This window comes from Trichomycterus rosablanca, chromosome 16, assembly GCF_030014385.1.
Source record: "Trichomycterus rosablanca isolate fTriRos1 chromosome 16, fTriRos1.hap1, whole genome shotgun sequence".
Lineage (NCBI taxonomy): Eukaryota > Metazoa > Chordata > Actinopteri > Siluriformes > Trichomycteridae > Trichomycterus > Trichomycterus rosablanca.
The window spans coordinates 20,425,898-20,437,962 of NC_086003.1; the positions used below are offsets into that span (position 1 = coordinate 20,425,898).

The window sequence follows — 12,065 nt, forward strand, 5'->3', positions numbered from 1 at the left end:
ATATATATATAGTAGTGGACCATTTTCAGAACGGCAGTAACTCTAACATGGTATTAGGTGTAGCAGTGTTGGGAATTTTAAACACCTCAATGTCAATGTTGGGAGAGAAAAAGTTCCTTAACGAAAAAATAATTGGCCAACAGCTTCCTGTAATCAGTATTTAAAAAAATCACATTTACGTTTGTCCATGGTAGTATTTCAAATGTAAAGCATTCATTAGGTCATTTTAATGAAATAGCAGTAAAATACTGTTTACACATCTCAGCGTTTCCATTTTCTCCAATTTGTATACAACGGAACTTAACACAAGGCTGTGTTTCAAACAACTCTAAGCTCCCCGTGAGCGCGCACTACATTTAGTAGGAAATAATTACCCTCTATTTAGTGCCCTACGTATTCAGTAGCGAGTAATTTAGAAGTGGACCCAAGTTATTAAATGAAGGCGCACCCGGGGAGCCTGTAAGGAGAGAGCCGTGTCTTCTTTCAGCGCTTGTAATAAAGTCTTTTAAACTGAAGATAGTTAAGGTAACCTCACGCTTTTATTTATTAACTCGTAAAACAGTAACCATGGTAAAGCTAACTGGCTAGTAAGTTCCCGTTTCTGCCCTGGAAAGGATAAACACCGACAAAGTGTTATTAATTAAACGCTATAAAGTAGACGAATACTTTGTGGATTTTTGGTGTAACTTACCTAAATAGAATGTATAATTGATCCAGTAATAACAATGATGAATTTACTCAAACAAACCAGCTTATTCTGCTGTAGTCTGTTGTTGTGTTGGCTAGCTGCCAGATGACTTCCTGTTTCCAGTTACTGGCTACAGCAGCTTCTGTAGTAATGTGAGGTGTTTCACCACTCACAAGAAATGTTTCATCTAAAAGCCTTAAAAATACTTAAGTGTTTAATTAATGTTACGTTCCGTAATTTATCAGTGTTCCGTACAGCCTTTGTACATTTTGCAAATCTGTTAGCTCCGGACTGACTAGCTGTACGGAACACTGTTAACTGTAACAGGAGTCCGGACAGTTTAAAACCCAGTGGGTTCATCTCGTTTTAAAAATCTTGTCTGCTTGTTTACTTTTCTCAATTCCAACCAATATTTTTGTGTTTTCCCAATTGCACAGTACCCTTTGGAAAAGTGTATATATATATTCCACATTTAGTGTTTGTTGCCAGTACTATGTGAACCATATCTAGGCCTAGTGTGCTTGTGGTGTGGAGTGATGGCATTGTCCACCAGACCCTGAGAGCTAATACTCTACTGTAACTCTTTTACAATGGCAGTAGCAATAACAGTACGATTCTGATTTTGTCCCGTTGGTTGTTGTGGGGTTTAATTTTCTGGGGATGTGTTTCTAACCACACATCTTTACTAAAATCAGTTGCGGTGGGCAGCACTGTCGCCTCACAGCAATAAGGTTCTGGGTTTGATTCCCAGATGGGAGCAGTTCGGGTCCTTTCTGTGTGGAGTCTGCATGTTCACCCCATGTCCGTGTGGGTTTCCTCTGGGTGCTCCGGTTTCTTCTCACAGTCCAAAGACATGCAAGTGAAGTAAATTGGAGATACAAAATTCTTCTTGTGTGGGATGATGGCATTGTCCACCAGACCCTGAGAGCAAATACTCTACTGTAACTCTTAACAATGGCAGCAACAATAACAGTACAATTCTCATTTTGTCCCTCTGTGTTGTTGAATTTTTTTGTGGATGTGTTTAAGTCTTTTTCTAACAACATGTCTGCTAAAATCAATTGCAGTGGGTAGCACTGTGACCTCACAGCAATAAGGTTCTGGGGTTAATTCCCAGGTGGAGCAGTTTGGGTCCTTTATGTGAGGAGTTGCAATGTTCTCCCCGTGTCTGTGTGGGTTTCCTCCAGGAGCTCCGGTTTCCTCCCACAGTCTAAAAACAGGCAAGAGAGGTGAATTGGAGATACAAAATTGTTCATGACTGTGTTTGATATTAAACTTGTGAACTAATGAATCTTGTGTAACAAGTAACTACTGTTTCTGTCATTAATGTAACCAAAGTGTAAAAGATGACGTTAAAATCCTAATAAATGAAATGAAATGATTCCCTGGTGGAGCGGTCCGGGTCCTTTCTGTATGGAGTCTGCATGTTCTCCCCGTGCCTTCTCACAGTCCAAAGACATGTAAGTTAGGTGAATTGGGGATACAAAATTGCTGGTGATGGTGTTTGACATTAAATTTGAACTGTTTTGAACCTGTCCTGTCCTGTCATAAATGTAACAAACAAAAATTAATTGCACTTGGGTTTTAAATATGGTTACTGTTAACCAGTATGGAGTACCAGCACCACTGTGACCTTTTTGCCTGTGTACTGGCACTTTTTACAAGCTGTCCATATTCTTTTTTGCCCTCTTCATATCAGATTCTGGGCAATTCATTGACCGTATAGAAATTACATTACACATAAGGGACGTGCACCTGTTCCGTTCTCTTAACACGTCTAGTACAAGACAAGTGATGTTAATTTAAATGTATTATGTAATTATTTGCATATACCGACTGATCCACATTCAAGCACTGATATGGTACTTGTATTCTCTTACTCTAGTGGCGATTCTGTTTAACCAATCACCTGTCTGCTCTGTTTCTCACCACACGTATGCAGTACGCTTGGTCCAGAAGGGCAACCGAATTTTGCCTGGGTACTTTGGTATAGTACCAAAAAACACTAAACACTGTGGGATTACAGATTTCTAAAAAATCTAAATTTAACCATATTTTTGGGTACCATTCAGTAGAAAAGGGACATTTGTTTGCCCTTTCTGGCCAGGCGAGCCAGAAACAGGTAAAAGGTTGAAAAGGTTGAATTTTCACAGAATCACCACTGCAGCACAAAAACTATAGACCTACAGAAAATTAAGCATCACAACAACCGCAGCGGAGCAAATCAAACATCATCCTACTGCCACTGTTTACAGTTGCCGTCATGGATTTGTTCTCAGCATCTAGTGGACTATGCAAGCAATGCCTTACCTTAAGTGAACAACTACCTTTACCCTTGTGCAGTTGGAAACAGGCAGTAGCACATTGGGTACAGATAATTCTGAAACTGGATATGTATCGTGTTGTAAATGTAGGGTACACTGCAATGAAAATGGGACAAAACACGAGGGGATGAAATGAGGACACAGCTATCAAGGCTGAACATATTTGTGAACTGAGATGTCCTTATTAACTAAAGCACTGCTTTAAAGGGACGTCACATATTATTGACATATTACTATTAAAACATAGGCAGATGTTTACATGTTATTATAAGCATGCACTAGAGTGTTACATAAAATAATTATAGACCCAAAAGCCCTCAGTTGTGATCATGTGAACTTTTAAATGCAAACGGGGGTGAGCAAGTCATAGAAGAATATAAAAAACATTGTTGCACTTTCAGTGCATTAGCCACATTAAGTAAACAAAACGTTTTTGTTTTTAAATGTTACTTAAACAATGTTTTTAAAATGACCTTGTTTACTAAAATACTAGAGTATAGGTGCATAAACTGCTCTTGAGTATGTAACTGAGATTCTCAAGAGCCACCTGAGTAGTTGAAAATAATTACCTCTCAGTCACCTCTTGAAACTTAATAACTAGACAACATACTAGTGTCGCGTCAGTTGGTTTGGATTTTACAGCTCAGCACGGGGCATAGAGCAGGCTGTGGATCAAGTTCTCAGTCGTAATTTTTTTATTAGTTGTACATTTTTTTCTTATTCTGGCAGGACAGATGCGGCGCTCAAAGCGGTTGCGCCGTTCGGCTGGCAGGACGGAGGAGTGGAGCTGGGAGGAGGAAGAAGAGATAAGGGTTGAGACCTGCAAGTGTCCAAAGAGGAGCTCATGCACCTGGGAGAGAGACAGGAGACCTGGACGCAACCACCACTACAGAACATACGAAAGGTACTATAAACAAAAAAGACATTAGATGCATTGCTTTAAAGTCAAGTCAAGTTGCCGGTGAGGCTAGTTGAATTAGTAGAGTTTAGATAGGACTTGTATGAGACTTCGATGTAGTACAGAGTGAACTAGAGTGTAAAGTAGAAAAGAATAATTCTGGTCATTAATTAAAAATTTTTTTTTTATTTATTATGATATTATTTCAATATAATTTATGGTTCAATCATTGAAGAAAAATGTATCCAGCACCAGGCCTGTGTAGCAGAAAACCACTGCTAATCAGGGGACAACATAAGGGTTTGTGTCATTGGCCAAAAAACCCACATTTGTCAACACAATGGTGACCCTGAGTCATTTGTGTAGTATTTGTATAGTATTTGTATAGTAGGTGTAGTTTATAATTCATATATGGACGTTTAATAAAAAGTTCATAAATGTTAATAAATGAACAGATAGGTGTGCCTAATAATGTGCTCGGTGAGTGTATATTCACACACTGTATAGCCAAAGAAAGCTCTATAATGTCATTTAAATCCTCCTATTTTTTTCATATATAAATACAACTGTTCTGACTAAAGCCATTTCAAATGGGCTGATTATCTTATGCCAACATTGAGGGGAAAAACCCAACGCGTTACTTTATGTTAAGAGGAGATGTACCCGGATGTTCAAATATAAACAGCAACAGGTCGGCCATAAATTAAAGCTGCTGAGTTGCTGAAACATATGTGAAACGCTCAACAGTCAACCAGGTTAGTATCACCATGCTTCTGTATTCCTTTGTTCATGCATTTAGCATTTAACTTCAGCAACTAACTTCTCTCCATCTTTAAGGTTCTGATTTTGAAGGAGGTGCTCTTTTTCCTGAATGGCAGCAAGTTCAAGCCCATGTAAAACTGTGTGACTTGATTATTAAATGCTTCATAATGTAAACATGGAAACATGCCAACCAAAAGTATGCATCCATTAGTGCTTTTTATATGGCTGAAGCCTCTTTAGCCTGGCAAACGTGATGTGTTGAGAGCCAGCACTTTATCAAATATTAAATAAATATATCAAATAAATTAAAAGGTTGAAGTAGTCCATGAACCTGGAGTCCAGCGATTTGGATGCAATTTTTAGAATTGAACTGGTGTTGGTTTAGATTTGTTATATTTTCTAAAAAGATTTCTAATGCATTTTATACATTTCAATAAATGCATGTCACCAGTGCATGTGGGAATAGACTGTCTTCAGGCACACAGTAATCATGCCTGTACTATTACACCTAACTTGACAGTATTTTTTTCTTTGGCTGCTCCCATATTTAGGGATTGCAACAGCAGCTCATTCTGGCACTGAGAGTGTACTGACAGGTGCGATCTAGTAAAAGCTAGGCTGTTTGGCCAATCATGTTTGTGTAGACGCCCGACCAGCCGATGGCACTGCTGAGAGTCGAGCAGTAGTGGGCTTGCGTATTTTACTGTTGTGCCACCTGAGCTTCTCAGAAAGTCACTAATTTGGAGGATTTTAATATTAAACCAGTATCGCCAAATAATCAGATATTGCTATTATTACATATAGGGTGGGGTGTGATAAGTTACTTTCTAGGAATTTGTGAGCCTGTAAATTTAATAGTGATGCAGCAATTTTTGTTAGTGTCAGTGTGATGACTGGCTGTTGCCAGATACTGATGTTTTTTAACACCTATATACCAGGGTTTTTCAAACTTTTTTTTCAAGCAACCCACATTTTGTCCATTATTTATTATTACGCGACAGGCAACACAAACAATGCATCTTTCTCTCTCTGATTTACAAGATGTAACATAAAACCTCCACAAGGGGTCGTTCGCATACAAGCTTTTTTTTCTCTGCAACCCTTTTTTATTTTTAGGCTCGTGGCCCTTATGTTTGAAAAACACTGCTATATACAGATATACAGAAAATCAAGGCATGGCGGACTTGGCTTTAATAGTATGTTTTGTGAAATACATTGATCAGAAAGTGCATTTATGATACATACATGATCTTGCTGGTTTCACATTATTTTATGTAGACATCTGTAGGTTTAACTTGGTTTTAGTTGGTTCTGTTGTTAAATAAGATGTGTGTTTTTTGTCAGCTAAGGCATTGTGTTAAAGGCTTTACTACTACAGTACTGACAGGTTGAAACATCCCTTTCCTCAAGGGATATGTTAAATGGGAAGAGTCAGCGTTCCAACAGGAACTGTCTCTGGGTCTAATGCTAAGTTTAGCGCCGTTGAGGATTCCTGTATTTTGGGAAGACACATGACACTTTTGATTTCTGGCAGGTCAAGATCTCACATTTATCTCGTGCCTGCTAAAAGAACTGATAACCTGCACCAACCACATAGACTTATGTTTTGGCTCTGAGGCAGATAGAACATCAGGAAACATATTGTCTTCTGGTAGGAACATACAGATTGTTTGGAAGGTACTTTTTGTTTTGAAGTATTTCTGTGATAATGATTTTTTTAGGAGTCACAAGAGCAGTAAGGGACTGGATTCCTTAGAAAGCAGATTACAAATGCCCAGTCTGGAACTGCAAAGCTGTGAGGACAGAGCCAAGTACCAAGCTGCTCCTGAGCGGAGACAGAACGGAAAACAACACTGGCACCAGTACAGCAGATCTTTGGCTCATGATGGCTGCGCTCATTCCAGTAGCAGAGAACGCAATTGTTCCCAGCCACAAAACAGCCACTCGCACTTGGTAAACTTGCTATACTTCTTTCTTAATTTAGGCTGGGTTCTAAAACAGGGGTGCTTACTGGGATTTTTTTCATGCATAAATGGTGGGGAAAATTATGTAAATTAGATTTTTTGCTGAATCATTCCTTAAAGTACAAATTTAGAGTAATAGAACAAAATGGCTTTTCTCATTTGTTGTTACTCCATTTTTTCCTAAATATCTTGTCTGAAAATGTTGTTACCATGTCTTTCCTCTGTAACACACACTACGTTGGCTGTACCTGTACTGTTTCTCGGGACTGAATTTGAAATCGCTGCTGCTGCTGTGGGCTTCTGAACGGCTTTCAATCATCCCTCCACTCCACCAACACTCCTTGCTGAACGAATGAATGCTGTGTTCTGACCTGGTCCTGTCTGGTGTTTGATGATGATGATGGTGATGATGATGTTGTGTTCCTGCATCTCACTCCTGCTTCCAGAAAAGTCCTCGCCAGAAAAGAACCAGAAGTTTTGAGGATGATGAGGAGGGTCACCTGATCTATCAAAAAGGAGACATGCTAAGAGCAAGATGTACAGAACACGTATCTTTTTCTGTCTGTCCTGTTTAGAGTTTGGGAGACTTCCAGCTAGTTGGGTGGGGGTCATTTTACAAAGTTACCTGTAAGGTTATTGAACTAGCTTATGTGGTACCATGCTGAATATTTTCACACTTGTAGGGGAACTCTTGTAGTTCAAATCATCGTAACAAAGCAGCGGTAAAAAGAACCGGCTGGGCCTACACTGTAGGATTTTGGACTAGTTTTCCTGTCAGTTTTCAGTTCTGAGATCAAAACTAACTGCTGACACATGATCTGGTAGTGTAAATGGGTGAAGGAGTTACCACTGAACATTCTGTTCTTGCTCAAAGTAATCTGAGGTCCTTCAATATTTGAAGATGTCAAATTTTTATGATAAAAGTATTTTAGGCAAGGCATCATGTTATGTAACCTATAACTGCCACTAGGAGGAGATACAATCTCTGTGGCATTAAAAAGCAACTTTATTTATTTATTTATTTATATTTCTTCCATATGCACTGGCTGTTTCACCCCCTGCAACACTCCATATTAGTCCATCCTGATATTCTGTTGCATTGGGATTTACTCTATTTATAAAAAAGAAATACATTAGTGAAGTACTTACTAATGTGGTGTAAGCCCTGCTTTACTAGATCTGAAACTAATTATTATTGGTAATATGTGGTCATTGCTTTTAGCTGACTGCACAATCTGTTTCCTTTGTTTAGATGAGATTGTAAGCACTCTAGGGGAAGGAGCCTTTGGAAAAGTAGTAAAGTGCATTGACCACTCACAGTAAGCATTTGCCTCATTTACAAAGAATTTCAATTGTGTACAGTGGTGTGCTCTCACACAGTCATGTTCAATTATATACTGATATATACATAATCATGTTACTAACCTACGTAACCTTTTGGCTTATTCATTGGCAGGGGTGGTATGAAAGTGGCTCTGAAGATAATCAAAAATCTGGAGCGATATCGTGAAGCAGCTCTGACAGAGGTGGAAATCTTGAAACAGATGATCTCCTTAGACTCTGAAAAGAAAATGTAAGTAGTTAGCTTTAAGAAAGAGTTGAAACTGGTGTTGTCTTTATATTAGTATTAAAGCTATGTGGCTATTAAAGCTAACAGTTCATAAAAGATGTATATCCTGCGTAATTTTTTAGGATAAAAATTATCTCAAATTATGATGAGGGGAAATAAGTCAGTTTTTTCCAGTAAAAAACAAATTAAGACACTAAACATCTGGGAAAAGTGGAAAATGATGTGCATTTTTCAAAATGTTTATTTTACTGCAGATAAATTAGAAAGTGTTAATTTAAAAAGGACTGTATGAATTTCAGACACACACAGATAACTAATGTAAATCTATTTCAGTGCTTTCGTGCGGATGCTCGACTGGTTTGATCACCACGGCCACATCTGCGTTGTGTTTGAGCTGTTAGGACTAAGCACCTATGACTTCCTGAAAGAGAATGACTTTATGCCCTACAGTGTGGACCAGATCAGGCACATGGCAGATCAGATCTTCAGAGCTGTACACTGTAAGAACCTTTTGTTTAGTACAGTAGTAGTTTCTTCACACCAAAAATATGTGCAGTTCAGGTGTTTTAGCCACACCCATTGCTAAGAGATTTATAAAATTATTTTTTACAAAATACATTATGTGCTTCAACTTTGACAACAGTTTGGGGAACCAGTTATTGTTGTCAAGCATTAGTGCCTGTTTCTACAATGTTTTTTCCCCACTGAATAGAAATAGCTATAGTTGCAAAAGAGTGCCAGCTCCATATTGATGTCCATGGTCAGAAGTCCACATTTCTGTCTATAGAGTGCATATTGTGCTGCATATTGCCATAGACTGCTTAAAAGTTTTGCTTTGTGGGTAATTGGCTGATTGGGACATGTCCATGTCTCTCATAATACCACCTATCACCATTGTGTTTACTCTTTGCTTTTTTGTAGTTCTTCATCAGAATAAACTAACACACACTGACTTGAAACCTGAAAACATTCTGTTTGTGGACTCAGACTGTGATGTAAAATACAATGCCAAATTGGTAAGTTGGTGTCAGTTATTTACCTTTCAGAATTTTCTGTATATAGAAGGCCTTACTGAAGTATTGTTGTTCCATTCTATAGAAACGAGAGGAAAGGAAGCTGAAGAAACTTGACGTAAAGGTGGTAGACTTCGGAAGTGCTACGTACGATCATGAGCACCACACTTCAGTGGTGTCGACACGCCACTACAGAGCACCTGAGGTCGTCTTAGGTAATGTATAATCTGTTAAATGTCAGTATTAAAGTTCTTCTAAAGATTAGCTGCCGTGCCATCATGCAGCATGCATTGTATATTCATTAGCAAGCACTTTTCTATTTTGTCAGAGCTGGGCTGGAACCAAGCATGTGATGTTTGGAGTTTGGGCTGCATTCTGATGGAATTCTATCTGGGATTAACTTTATTTCAGGTAAGAAGAACATCTGAGTACAGATTAATCTTATTTGAATAGTTTCACACACCTTGGTGTCTTTATCGTCACTACAGTGGTATGAGGAATGTTAAATGAAATGGGGAATTTTGGCTCTAGTGGTTGCTGGTAAGGCACTGGCTAGGCCATTAAGCAACATGAGAACATTAAGAACATGTTTTCTTTGGAAGATTAAAAGAGTGGTGTAAACATACCAACTACATTTACAACTATATATGTTATAAAAGACAATAAATGAATTTTACTTGAATTTTTACTTTGAATTTTATGAATTATGTATTATTAATCATGCTCCGTTTACTGTTACAGACTCATGACAGCAAGGAACATCTGGCCATGATGGAGAGGGTTTTTGGCCCCATACCTGTCCACATGCTCCAAAAAACAAGGTAAAATGAACATAAAAATTGACCTTTGTTTTGCTGCTTAGCTGTGTTGGCAGCAAGGATGTTGTGCAACCCTGATGCAGTTTGTAATGCAGTTCATAATTATCTACAGGCTTCATGTGCTACTGATGTACTGATTACATCTGCATTTGATTGGTTTATATGTTTTTATTTGCATCCAAAAGACTTATTTAGGACATACAAAAAAAATACATCTAAAACATCTACGACTCAAAGGCTTTCATAGACAGCTGTGTTTGTTTCGTAACTTTTACTGTGTCCAGCTGTACGATGTGATTCAGATAACGTAAGGCTTAGATAAACATTTAGCTGTGTGGTGTGGTTCTAGTAAGCAGCACTACGTTCATCGTGGCAAGCTGGACTGGGATGAGCACAGCTCCTCTGGCAGATACGTGAGGAAGCACTGCAAGCCACTAAAGGTACTACACACTTTAAATGCAGGAAATTTGTTCCTCCTAATTAACTGTAATTGTAATCTACTTAATTGTAGATTACTTTATTCCGCTATACACTGCATGAAATGACCGATTAATGTGTTTTGTAAATTTGTATCTTGGTTGTTTTTCCAGCAATACATGGCAACCAAGAGCTCCAAGCATGAGCAGCTGTTTGATCTGCTACAGAAAATGATGAAATATGATGTGTCCAGGCGCATTACCTTGGAGGAGGCCATCAAACATCCGTTTTTCACACAGCTTTGAAGGAGAGTTCAAAGCCTGCTGGTTAACTGTTACATTTGGACTCAATACAACTCCTATGGAGACTGCTGCTGACTGTATCAGTCTGATCTAAAGATTCAATAAATGAATTACAGCTTAAGCCTTAAAGCTACAATATTTAGGGCCATTGGGTGGCGCAGCGGTAAAGTATGCTAGTCCACTACGGTGCTATTGGCCGATTGGGCATTTGAGGGTGCATGATTGGCCAAAAAGGGGGCGAGGGGTTGGGGATAGCCAAAACAGCCTAGCTATTAAGAGGTGCAGTTGTCAGGTATAGTATCAACTGAGACCTCTCTGGTGCAAATATGGGCTTGCGAGCAAGTTGCATGAGAACATTTTATGATCTGGTTGTCCAGTGCAGAATATTTTTATGGTTGCAAGCAGCATGTCAGTCATGTGTAATATCTGAGTAGTGCCTAACTCTGTTTACACCATTAGCACTTTTTTCTGCTTTTTTATTTGCCTGTGGCTGTTCTTTTGGTTGGTGAAAAGGGAAAGCGCATGATCACTGTTTCTTTTAAACTGTTGTTTATTTCATTATACCAACAACGTAACCAGTGATTGCCCAGTAATATATAGCTGAACACTGAACAACCAAATTACCTGCTGGTCATTTCTTTTTTTTTAGGCCAGCTTTGGTGTATTAAGGCTAGCCCTAATGCCAAAATGGTATCAAATCCTGTGTAACACCAAAACTCATACTTCCATATTTCTTATCTATTTTTATTTAAAATTGTATTGTGTGTTTTGCTGCAATAATTATTTATCCAGTGATTTATTGTTTTATGAAGACAGTAAAATATTAAAAATGCAACATTCATTTGTCAATTCAGATTCATTTCATTGTGGGAAAATGTGACTAGAACCCAAGATTGCGATGCCCATTATCTAACTTCCTGTGCCACACTGTACTGCACCACTGAGCAAACCCCTTTTTTTTTTTTTACTTCATGGCTTAATCGTTTAATGATTAAATGTCACTGTTTCTTTTAGGTCACACAAGGAAAAGCTGTTTAGGTATTTCACGAATTTAGGAACCATAGTTTAAACGTCCAGTTACTATTTACATAGAGTTTGTCATTTTCTCTCTATGCCCACATGTTTTTTCTCTCGTTTTTTTGGTTTCCTCCTCTTCCCAATGAGCATGCTGGTGGTGGGTTTTAAGGCTGCATTCACAATATAGGAAAAATATTGTAGTGTAATATAAATACATAGTGTAAATCGCAAAATTTTGATATTTTCTTGTTCTAATCTCAGCCACTTAGAATTTAGGATACATATTTGATCT

At 38.3% G+C, this 12,065-nt stretch overlaps 1 protein-coding gene across 2 annotated transcripts; it reads left to right on the forward strand.

Moving 5' to 3' along the window:
* The first annotated feature begins 426 nt into the window (after positions 1-426).
* Positions 427-11,591, forward strand: clk4b (CDC-like kinase 4b). 2 transcript variants are annotated; one of them, XM_063011109.1, is made up of 13 exons: positions 427-525; positions 3,742-3,916; positions 6,394-6,625; positions 7,083-7,173; positions 7,889-7,955; positions 8,093-8,209; positions 8,540-8,706; positions 9,128-9,222; positions 9,305-9,434; positions 9,548-9,630; positions 9,961-10,040; positions 10,387-10,477; positions 10,628-11,591. In XM_063011109.1, exons 2-13 carry the CDS (start codon positions 3,747-3,749, stop codon positions 10,757-10,759), a joined length of 1,455 nt encoding a protein of 484 aa, XP_062867179.1. In that variant the 5' UTR covers positions 427-525; positions 3,742-3,746; the 3' UTR covers positions 10,760-11,591. The 2 variants fall into 2 exon arrangements, with proteins under 2 accessions (XP_062867179.1, XP_062867180.1); XM_063011110.1 differs by lacking the exons at positions 427-525; positions 3,742-3,916; positions 7,083-7,173 and having other exon boundaries at positions 6,541-6,625.
* Positions 11,592-12,065: the final 474 nt, after the last annotated feature.